Source organism: Aedes albopictus, chromosome 2 (genome assembly GCF_035046485.1).
Source record: "Aedes albopictus strain Foshan chromosome 2, AalbF5, whole genome shotgun sequence".
NCBI classification, from domain to species: Eukaryota; Metazoa; Arthropoda; class Insecta; order Diptera; family Culicidae; genus Aedes; species Aedes albopictus.
In genome coordinates, this window is record NC_085137.1 from 156,867,698 (window position 1) to 156,879,783 (window position 12,086).

The 12,086-nt window shown below is 43.3% G+C and overlaps 1 protein-coding gene across 1 annotated transcript; it reads left to right on the forward strand.

Moving 5' to 3' along the window:
- Positions 1-785: 785 nt before the first annotated feature.
- On the forward strand, positions 786-5,465 carry LOC134287772 (uncharacterized). Its single transcript, XM_062850635.1, has 2 exons — positions 786-2,398; positions 2,608-5,465. The coding sequence occupies exons 1-2, from the start codon at positions 1,493-1,495 to the stop codon at positions 2,611-2,613; spliced, it is 912 nt and encodes a 303-aa protein (XP_062706619.1). The 5' UTR covers positions 786-1,492; the 3' UTR covers positions 2,614-5,465.
- Positions 5,466-12,086: the final 6,621 nt, after the last annotated feature.

Below are 12,086 nucleotides of genomic sequence, written 5' to 3' on the forward strand. Positions count from 1 at the left end.
CGCTAGCTCTGGCCAAAAAGGAGTTCGATCTCCTGGCAGAGGAGCGATGTGCTGCCGACGCGAGCAAGGAGGAACGGTCCACGCAGACGGACAGCTTCCTCTTTGCGGGTAACGCGACGATGCAGCACGAGACCATGCAGCTCGCCGGGGCCGTAGCGGAGCGGTCAAGCCGCCCTACGACCCAAGCTGCACGGACGAAGCCTGTCGTGAAGCCACGGCCCAAGAAACGACAGGCAGAAGCAGGAGTGGAACCGAAGAGGGAGGTAAAGGGTGCGGCCAGCGCGAGCAACCAGGCAGCCAAACCGGTTGCGAAACGCGCACGGGGCAGGGCCAATCCCAAGAGAGGAGGTAGCCAACCAGACCAAGGGAAAGAGAACCCTTGGATCACGGTTGGAAATAGGAAAAAAAACGAGAAATGGGAAAACAGCCCGCAAGCGCGGAAGGAGCGACACGCTGGTCATCAAAGCCGAGGCGGACACATACGCCGAGGTGCTGAAGGCCATGCGGGGCGAAAACCGTCTCTCACCGCTGGGCGCGGATGTTAAAAGCATCCGACGCACCAGGACTGGAGAGATGATGGTAGTGCTGAAGAAGGATGCGGCCGAGAAAGGTGCATCCTACAAGGCACTAGCCCAGGAGGTACTCGGAGAAAAAGTACAGGTAAGAGCTCTAACAGCGGAGGCAACTCTCCAGTGTAAAAACCTGGACGAAATCACCTGCGCAGAGGAGCTCGCTGCCGTACTTAAGCAGCAGTGCGATGTATATGTACCAAGTGCATCGATCCACATGCGACAGGGTCCGGCTGGTACGCAGATTGCCACGTTCAAGCTTCCCGTAGGGGAGGCGAACAAGGCGATAACAGTCGGCAGCGTCAAGTTAGCTTGGTCAGTGTGTCCGCTCAGCATACACGAGCCGCCGCTGGCGTGCTTCAAGTGCTTCGAGCAAGGACATAAGTCCTGGGCATGCAAAGGCCCGGACCGGAGCAAACTCTGCAGAAGGTGCGGAGTAGAAGGCCACTTCGCCAGGGAGTGCAACTCGGCACCAAAATGCCTGATTTGCACGGCGAACAAGGGCCACATGACGGGCGGGCCTAAATGCTCAGGCACGCGAGGAGGTCGAAGTGTTAAGCGATAATACAGGTTACACAGTTAAACCTGAATCACTGTGAAGCTGCGCAGCAGCTGATGTGGCAGTCAGTCTCGGAGTCTAGTACAGACATCGCCCTGCTAGCTGACCCCTACTGCATCCCACCCGACAACGGGAACTGGGTAGCGGATAAGGCTAAGCTAGCGGCGATCTGTACAACCGGTCGTTTCCCGATCCAGGAAATAATTCTGTAGTAATCCAGTACTTAAATCATGGTAGGCTGTGAAACTGACTTATGACGTATGACTCTTGAAGACAGGACATTCGCTAATAAACCACTAAAGAATAAAGAAGTCCAAGTCTTTTACTTCAATTCAGAAGTGGGATAGAGTCCAAGCTGTTCAAGATGTTTTTACGGAGCCAGAAACCCTCGGAAATTCAAGATTTGGGAAATATCGGAAGCGGTCTTCCTTTCTCGGATCGTCAAAACTCAACCGATGGGAATTCAAGTTCTGGACAATCTGCAAACTTAGGAGAAGCTTCGGGCAGTGGAGATGGATCCAATGTAGCTGAAAACTTCACCAGAATCAACCATGAAGGAAAACGTGGCGATGAACGGCTTTTCAAAATGGAAGAAATTTCTGCGTTGCTGCCGGATTTTTCGGGCTCCACTCAAGAAAATGTGAATCATTTCATCAACATTGTACAACATACTAAACAAGTTTTCAAGATAAGTGAGGAAATTATGAAGCTGTTGGTTTTCAAATGCTTAAAAGGAAATGCTCAAGTTTGGTTTACTTCGTCACCGGAATTGATGTCAATGGAATTTGAAGATTTTCTTGCTAGTTTGAAGATGACATTTGTGCTGCATGAGAGCTTGTTTCAAGTACGCAAACGTTTGGAATCAAGAAAATGGAGAGAAAATGAAACTTTTGGCCAATACTGCTGTGAAAAAAGAATTTTGGCGGTACCATTACGACTTCGGGAGTCAGAGTTCGTGGAATATCTCGTCGAAGGAATTCCAGATCAACAATTGAAGAATCAAGCTAGGATGCAGAATTTTTCAACAGTTGCTGATGTTTCGAGAGCCTTTTCAATGATCAAACTTCGTGGACCATCGACTTCAACTTCGCTCGTGTGCTATAACTGTAAGTTACCAGGACATATTGCCGCAAGATGTCGGAAAATCCGCCAACCATTCGAACAAAAGGATCAATCAACCCGCCGAAATAATCCATGGATGAGAGAAACTAGGATTGGAGCCGTTGATGCTACATCAGAGAGTCAGGCTGAACAAGATTACAACGGACTGGTAGATATAAAATTGACAGACAATGACCAATGTTTCACAGCTCTATTTGATACAGGAAGTCCTGTTTCTCTGATATGCCTTAAATTAGTAAAAAATTCAAAAATTCTTGATTTTGATAACAAAAAAGTTTACAAGGGTATCGGAGGAACACGACTAACCATTTTAGGTACATTAATAACTAACATTTGCGTTCAAAATGTCCATTGCAGGATTAAATTTTTGGTCGTTCCTGATTTGACGATGTCATCGTATGACGCTATAATAGGAAGGGATTTTATAATGAAACCTAACATTCAAACCATCATCGAGAGAAGCCGTATTAAAATTTCGAGAACTCCGGTGATCCGAAAGGAAGTGCATGGAAATAAAAATGAAATAAAACAAATAAGTTCCCTTGAAGAATCTGAAATATTGAAAAGTGTTGGAAATGTAAGTAGCGATCATATTGCAAAGTTTATGGAAATTTTTAAAATGGATTACATTTGTTCCGATAAGCCTAGTCAGCCAAAAACAAAATATGAAATGAAAATCTCTCTAAAAACTGGTACTCAGTTTCACTTCAAACCTAGAAGACTAGCATATTCTGAAAAAAATAAAGTAGATGATAAAATTAAAGAGCTTTTACGTGACAAAATAATTAAAGAAAGTGATTCTCCTTATGCCAGTCCAATTGTATTGATTCCGAAGAAAGATGGCGATGTTAGGATGTGTGTTGATTATCGAAAACTCAACAAAGATACATATAGGGACAACTATCCTTTACCACTAATTGAAGAAATTTTAGATAAACTCAGGAATAAAAAGATTTTTTCAGTTTTAGATTTGAAAGCAGGGTTTCACCAAATTAGAATTGCTCCAGAATGCACCAAATACACTTCTTTTGTTACACCATCTGGGCAGTATGAATATTTACGTGTTCCTTTTGGACTCTGTAATGCTCCAGCAGTATTCCAAAGATTTATAAATACTATTTTTAAAGACTTGATTGCTAAAGGTAAAATATGTGTTTACATTGATGATATAATAATTTTCTCAGATACAATTGAAGAACATTTAGAAATAATGAAAATGGTTTTTAAAATTTTAAGCGATAATCTTTTGGAATTAAATTTGGAAAAATGCAAATTTTTGTTTACTGAAATTGATTATCTGGGATATACTATCAATCAGAATGGTAAACGTCCACATCAATCGCATATTGAAGCTGTTTCTAAATTTCCAGTTCCTAAAAATGTTAAAGATGTGCAACGCTTTTTGGGATTGACAAGTTATTTTCGGAAGTTTATTAAAAATTTTGCTACTATTGCAAGACCATTGTATAACCTTTTGAAGAAAGATACAGCTTTTGATTTTGGAGAGGCACAAATTAGTGCATATGAAACACTTAAACAAAAATTAGTCACAGCACCAATATTAGCTATTTTTAACCCTAATGCTGAAACCCATTTACATTGTGATGCAAGTTCCCATGGGTTTGGAGCCATTTTGTTACAGAAGCAAGATGACAATAACTTTCATCCAATTAGTTATTTTAGCAAAAATACTGACAATTTTGAATCTAAATTACATAGTTTTGAATTAGAAACCTTGGCAGTTGTTCATGCAATCAAGCGTTTTCATGTTTATCTATCCGGTATGAAATTCAAAATTTTTACGGATTGTAATGCTTTGGCACAAACTTTAATTAAAAAAGAAATAAATCCTAAAATCAGCAGATGGGCTTTGTTTTTGGAAAATTATGACTACACTCTTGAATATAGAGATGAAGCTAAAATGCGGCATGTAGATGCATTGAGTAGGCAAAATATGAGTAACGAAAAACAAATAACAAGAAAATCTCGAACTTATCAAATAAATGTATTAGAAACAGAAGATGTGGAAAGAAATGTGATACTCGCTCAAGAACAGGATGAGAAATTGAAAAACATTAAAACACACCTAGAAAACAGCAGTTTTCCAAACTTTGAGTTAAGTAATGGCATATTATTCAGAAAGAATGATGGTAAATTGTTGTTAGTAATCCCAAAACTAATGATTGACAATATCATTAGAATGTGCCATGATTTAAAAGGTCACATTGGTATTGAAAAGACGATGATTGAAATTAAAAAGCACTATTGGTTTTCGAACATGAGAAAAATAGTGAAAAAGTATATATCTAATTGTTTAAGTTGCATATTTTTTAGTCCCAAAGAAGGGAAAAAAGAAGGTTTTCTTAAATGTATTGAAAAAGGTAATCAACCTTTCAACACAATCCATTTGGATCATTATGGACCAATACAATTACCGTCGAGTGGTGGATTCAAATATATTCTGGTAGTTGTAGATGCCTTTACAAAATTTGTTAAATTTTATTGTACCAAATCAACCAACACAGAAGAAGTAATAAAACATTTGTCTAATTATATGAACTATTACAGTAAACCAGGAAGAATAATAACTGATAGAGGATCTTGTTTTTCTTCGATGAAATTTGATAACTTTGTTAAGAATAATTATATACAACATATTAAAACTGCTGCTTATACTCCAGAAGCTAATGGCCAAGCGGAACGTGTAAATAGAACATTATCGCCAATGTTAGCTAAATTAGTTAGTGACACAGGCTTAAAATGGAATAACTTGTTGAGTAAAATAGAATATATACACAATAACACATACAATAGATCCATTAAAAATTATCCCAGTGTTTTGTTGTTTGGTTTTCATCAACAAAATTTGAATGTTACTGAGCACAATTTGCAAACATTTTTAGATACTTTTCAGAATAATAGCAATAACGATGATTTGAATACAGTAAGGAATAGAGCGAAAGAGGTAATAGAAAATAATCAAAATTATAACAAGCTAGTAACAGATAAAAAACGTAAAAAGGCTACTGAGTACAAAGTTGGAGATTTTGTAGTACTGAAGATAAATTCGGCTTCTAAATTATCGGAAAAATATAAAGGTCCATATGTTATTAAAAAAGCATTGCCAAATGATCGTTACGTAGTTTCTGATATTGAGGGTTTTCAAGTTTCCAGCCTTCCTTATCACTCAATTTGTTCACCAATAAATATGAAACTTTGGCTATCTCCTGATGATTTGTTGAATACAGATTATGGTTCTATTGATGAGGGCATCAACTAGTCAGGATGGCCGAAATGTAGTAATCCAGTACTTAAATCATGGTAGGCTGTGAAACTGACTTATGACGTATGACTCTTGAAGACAGGACATTCGCTAATAAACCACTAAAGAATAAAGAAGTCCAAGTCTTTTACTTCAAATTCCTAGGTCGCACGAGGGCTTCGCAATAGCGAAGATAAATGGGGTGTATTACTGTAGTTGTTATGCTCCACCCAGGTGGCCGATAGACCAGTTCTCAGCAATGCTGGATGCGTTAACAAACGCGCTAGTAGGGTTGAGTCCCTTGGTCATCGGCGGAGACTTCAACGCCTGGGCGATTGAGTGGGGTAGCCGATCGACTAACGCGAGAGGCTGGACACTACTCGAAGCCATGGCCAGGCTGAATGTGGAGGTCGCGAACGTAGGTGAAAAAATGACCTACAGTAGGAACGGTCGAGAGTCCATCATTGACGTGACCTTCTGGAGCCCGGGTTTAAATCCTAGCTCAGACTGGAGGGTCGATGATGGGTACACGCACAGTGACCACCTAGCTGTACGATATAGGGTGGAACATGGTGGTAGGAGGACGCAGCCGAAGGTCATAGACAACCATCGAGGATGGCTGACTTCGCGCTTCGATAAGGCGTCATTCGTCGAAAGGTTGCGTATGGAGCCTAACATCGACGATCTGTCCAGTGATGATCTAGTCGGATCTTTAAGCCGTGCATGCAATGCCGCGATGTCTAGGCGCGCGCTACCCAGGAATGGACGAAAACCGGTATACTGGTGGTGTCCTGAAATCGCAGAGCTCAGAGCGTCCTGTCTAAGAGCGAGGAGGAGGATGCAAAGAGCTCGTACCGATGAGGGTAGAGCGGAAAGAGGTGAGGCCTATAGGACGGCTAAACTGGCACTGAGCAAAGAGATTAAGGCACGAAAACGAGCGTGTTTCGAAAATCTCTGCCAGGCAGCCAACACGACACCCTGGGTCGATGCCTACAGGGTAGTCATGGCCAAAACGAAAGGAGCGTCTGCGCCCCCGGAACGTTCACCCGTGATGCTACAGAGGATCGTGGAAACGCTGTTTCCACGCCACGATACAAGACCATGGGCTGCCATCCCCCCTGGCCGAATAGACCAGGGGGAGGTAGCCCCAGTGACGAACGATGAGCTCATCGTAATTGCGAAGTCGCTCTGAACAAGGCTGAACAAGGCTCCGGGTCCGGACGGTATCCCAACGGTAGCCATCAAGTCGGCCATCGAGGCATGCCCTGATATGTTTAGAATGGCTATGCAGATGTGCCTGGACAGAGGCGAATTTCCGGAGAGGTGGAAAAGGCAAAGATTGGTTATGTTGCCCAAGCACGGGAAGCCACCCGGCGACCCGTCGGCATACAGACCTATATGCCTACTAGACACCTCCGGGAAACTGTTGGAACGAATCATCCTGTCGAGGCTACTGGTCTACACCGAGAAACCAGATGACTCTGGGCTCTCGGATAACCAGTTTGGCTTCCGTAAGGGTCGATCGACGGTGGACGCTATTAAGGCCGTAACTAAAACGGCCGAGATAGCGTTCCAGAATAACCGTAGAGGAATTCGTTATTGCGCGGTAGTCACGTTGGATGTGAAGAATGCGTTCAATAGCGTCAGTTGGGCGGCTATTGAATGTGCCATTCAGCACCTAGGAGTCCCGGATAGTTTACGCCGGATACTGGAGAGCTATTTCCAGAATAGGGTGCTACTCTATGACACGGACGAGGGCGAAAAGAGGTACAACATCACCGCGGGAGTACCACAAGCGTCAATCCTGGGCCCGGTACTATGGAACGCGGCGTACGATGGTGTATTGAGGCTCACACTTCCACCGGACGTAAAGCTGGTCGGCTTCGCTGATGACATTACCCTCACGGTATGCGGCGAGTCGATAGAGGAAGTGGAACTGACAGCGGCGCATGCAATTGGCATAATAGAGGACTGGATGAAGTCACGTCAGCTGGCACTCGCTTACCACAAGACGAAAGTGGTGGTGGTGAACAACCGTCAGTCGGAACAACAGGCGGTGGTCACCACAGGCGGGTGTGAGATCAACTCCAAGCGCTCATTGAAGCAACTCGGAGTCATGACCGATGATAAGCTGAACTTTGGTAGTCACGTGGAATATGCTTGCAAGAGGGCGAGCATGGCGATTGCGGCATTATCGAAGATAATGTCAAATAGCTCGGCATTTGTCTCGAGTAAGCGTAGACTTCTCGCGACAGTAGCGGTCTCCATACTACGGTATGGTGCCGCTGCATGGTCGAGCGCGCTAGAGGTCAAGCGAAACGTAGAGAGGCTCGAAAGTACACACAGGTTGATGGCCCTTAGGGTCATCAGCGCATACCGTACGGTGTCAAAGGACGCGGTATGCGTGCTGGCGGGTATGATGCCCATAGCACTTGTGGTGTCAGAGGACGAGGAGTGTTTCGCGAGACGAGGCACAAGAGGCGCGAGACGGATTGCCAGAACATCGTCGATGTTGAAATGGCAGAGAGATTGGACAAACTCCAGCAAGGGCAGATGGACACACAGGCTCATACCGAGCGTGTCCAAGTGGACGAGCAGGCCCCATGGCGAGGTGAATTTTCACTTGACACAATTTCTATCAGGCCATGGGTGCTTTAGGTGGTATCTGCACAGATTCGGACACGCTGGTTCTCCTTCATGTCCGGAGTGTGCAGATTGCGACGAGACCGCGGAGCATGTGCTCTTTGAATGCCCACGCTTCGTGGAGCAAAGGTCGAGTATGCAGGAGATATGCGGTAGAGACATCACTCCCGACAACATTGTTGAAAGGATGTGTACGGGGGAGGACAAGTGGGATGCCGTTTCTTCCTCGGTATCTCGAATCGTCCTTGAACTACAGAGAAAATGGCGAACCGAACAACAGCTAGTTGAGTTGGCTCCCCCTCCCCATCCAGGAGCTTAAGCCCAACGGGTAGTCTATGCACTTGCCAGGGCCGAGCCTCCGGGGAAGAGCGAACAACTTAAGGCGGTAGCAGGTGGAACGCTTACCATTAGAGTGTACTCATTGTACGAAGTCATCCCCCCTTCTCGAAGTCATCCCTAACGGGCGTACCGCGAAGGTAAGGAAGAAGAGAGAAAGAGGTTTTAGTGTCGACCCCACATAACCTGAGGACCCACCTCTCGGGTATCTGTAAAGGCAGATTTCCTCTTTCTATAAAAAAAAAAGTGGAAGCAGCAATTCGATGCGCATCTGAATGATGAGGCTAACGAGGTACAGGAGATCAGGAGGAAACGACGGAACGAAGGATGTGACTACGTCAGTGCAGCAGAGGACGGCAATGATTCGATTCCCACGCTATTCTCAGCAAGTTTCAGGGAGGAAATCCAGAAGAATTCAGGGATAGGGTTCCAGAAGCGTTTCATGAGGAGATCTCAAGGTTGAACCGGGGGTTTCATGGGCTCTCGGGGAGTTTCAATGTATTTTCAGCGGCGTCCCAAGGGAGTTTAAGGCGGTGTTAGGTGCGTTTAGGTGGTCTCAGGACTACCTTGTGCAACGCAGTTGTCCCATGTTAATATGGATTCCCATAAAACATGGGATATCTGTGCTACACACGGCAGAAATTGATTCAGAGGATTCTCAGAAGAACTCAGAGAGGTTTCAGGGGGTTTCTTAGGGTGTTACAGGGGGATTTTATGGAATCTCGTGGAGTTCCAGGGAGTCTCAGGGGGCTCAGGGAGTCACCAGGGCATATCTGTGTATCTCAGAGGGTTCAGCGGGATTCCAGGGGGTCTGCTTAAGAGAGCTCCGGGAGATTTCAGGATATTACTGGGCGTTTCAGAGGCGTTTCTGGTAGTCTCATGGAGTCTCAGGGGCGTTCCAGAGAGCCACAGGATTTAGAGTCGTTTCAGGGAGTTTCAGGGGATCGACGGTAAATTTAGAATGATTTAGAAGGTTCCAGAGGTATTTTAGTGTTTTAGGGGTATCAGAAGGCCGGCTCCAGAGGCACGTTATCCTACATTTGGGGCATTTGTGCCATCAAAGGGCCGCCTGTCGCCTGTCAAAGGGCTTCAAACCTTATAAACAAAATTTTGAGCCTATATAATCTTCCTGGAATACTGCTCAAGCATACCTAAAACTCGCTGAAATTTTAATTTTAACCTACTCCCTTGGAACATCCCCCTCCTTTCAGGCTCGCTTGAAATTCCAGATAATCCGCTTGGCGCCATCTCAAATCCCCAGGAGCAAAACCCAGAGCATTTAAAGTACTGCCGTAAATTAATGCACAAAATTCCCTCTTTTCATGCCCTTGTTAAATTTATGCACATTTTCAATTTATGCACCCCAGTCCATGGAATTTAAAGAGGTTCCAGTGTATTCCGAAAAAAAATCAAGTAAAATCCGGGCAAAAACTCCCAAAAGTGACATCCAAAAGAATCCCGGGGCAGATCTAGGTAGGGATTCACGGTAGGATACTGGTAGTAATCTTGGAAAAAAAATCTCTGAGGGAAATCTCAGGACGACCACATCAAGAAGTCTTAAAAGTGAAGAATCTCCGAAGAAAATCTCAAGTGGAACTTTAAGAGAAATCCCGCGAGATTCTTTCGTTATTACCCAGAGAAACTCAAGACGAAAGCTCACAATAATTGCTTGAAGACAGTGCAGAAGGAACTCCGGGAAAATTCTCGTGAGAGATCCTAGGAACGATTTCGCGAAAAGAGTGTAGCATTAGCTTTGAGTTAATGAAAATAAATAAATCTTGCGTTCAGTGTCATAAAGGCGATTTTCTCTTCGGGTTGTTTCGGGAAATACGGCCTATGTTCCGATAATCTCTCGGTGTATTTCGGTAAATGACGACTAGGATTAGCTTCTAAAACAATAAAAACAACCCAAAATTATTTGCCGGCCAAGTTATTGACCAAACAGAAAATCGATGAAGAGAAATAAATCAATCATTAGATACGCCCGTATAATACTAAGCGCGAGAAATAAAAAAAATCGCAAAAACTTCCGGAAGAAATTGCGGAATGAGCTCCTAGGAAAACCCATGAAAAACTTCTGAAACTACTTTAGCGGAAATCCCAGGAATAACTACTGTAGAAATTCTAGAAAGATATCTTGAGAAAACCCCAAGAGGAATACCGGAAAGAATTGCGTAAAATAATTCATGAGGAATCAAGGAAGGGACTCTAAGATAAATCATGCGGCAGCCCATGAGCAATATTCTGGGAAAAACTCTTGGTAAAAATCTCACGAGGGACTATACTAACGAAGAAAATTCTGGAAAGAAATCCTGCGACATGCCAGTGAGAAACTTCAGGCGAAATCGGTCGGAATCCATGAACCCTGGAAGATTCTCGGGGAGGAATTCCGCCAGTGCTGAAAATGTCATTTCGATATATCTGAATTCAATCACATCCAGCTCATTTAGAAGCTCGACCTGAGAATATGGTATAAAAAAACTTGTGTGGCTAGACCAGCTCTACAAGAAAGTCACGGGAAAACTACTCTTTTTTGAATATTTGAGGTTAATGTCACGGATGACCTTCGAAAAATGCCAAATAATATTCACAATAAATATCATTGACATTTTTCGAAGGTAGTCCGTGACATTTATCTTAAATATTCGAAAGATACCGAGTTTTCCGTGACTTTCTTGTAGAGCTGGTCTAGCTGCACAAGTTTTTTCATATACCATATTCTCAGGTTGAGCTTCTAAAATGAGCTGGATGTGGTTGAATTTAGATATGTCAAAATGACATTTTCAGCTCTGTCGCCGGCTACAGCATCTCCATAATGAGTTTTTCTGCAACCGATGATTTATGAATGAGTATCTTTCATCAGTGTTTATTTTTTATTCATATTTTCAACTAACAAGCATAAGTTATTACCTGGCCAGTCATTACCATCGAAACGGTGCCACGAGTTCAAGTGAGGAAAAAAAAAACTTGAGCCAAAGTGCGTCCTGCGTTCCGGCTCATTAACCCATTTGTTGGCATAATATCTACATTTTCGCAGACAGCGGGAAAAAAATCTAGGTGATAATTTACCGGAACGATTGCAGACAATTGAGAAACGAGTACAGAGGGGAACAAAAGACTGGGAATGAAACACACCGCTTGTAATTAGCCGAACAGCGAGTATTTACGAGTTTCCATTGTGCAGACTTGATTCGATTTCTAGCCATAAATTCCCCACTAAGAACCGAGCAAACATTATCAGCCGTAACGCAATTAAAACCGTCCGAATGGGATCGAGTAATTCGATTACAAATGTATACAACCATATTTGCAGGAATACCACACAAATTAATACATGTTTATCCATATGTTTTGCTAGGAGTCGAATCTAAACATTCTATCGTTAGAACTAAATAGGAATTTTGTTTGAGATATCCTCAACAAACCGAAACGTTATTTTTGATTGGGAGTTCTAAATTTTACTTTTTACATGTCTTCAAACTTGATACTGTGATTTATGATTGTGATATCCTATTTCTTCTGGCGGAAAACTATTGCGAAATGATTGTTAGAAATTTTGGATCTCAAAACGTAGAGGCAAATTTTGGTTTTTTCG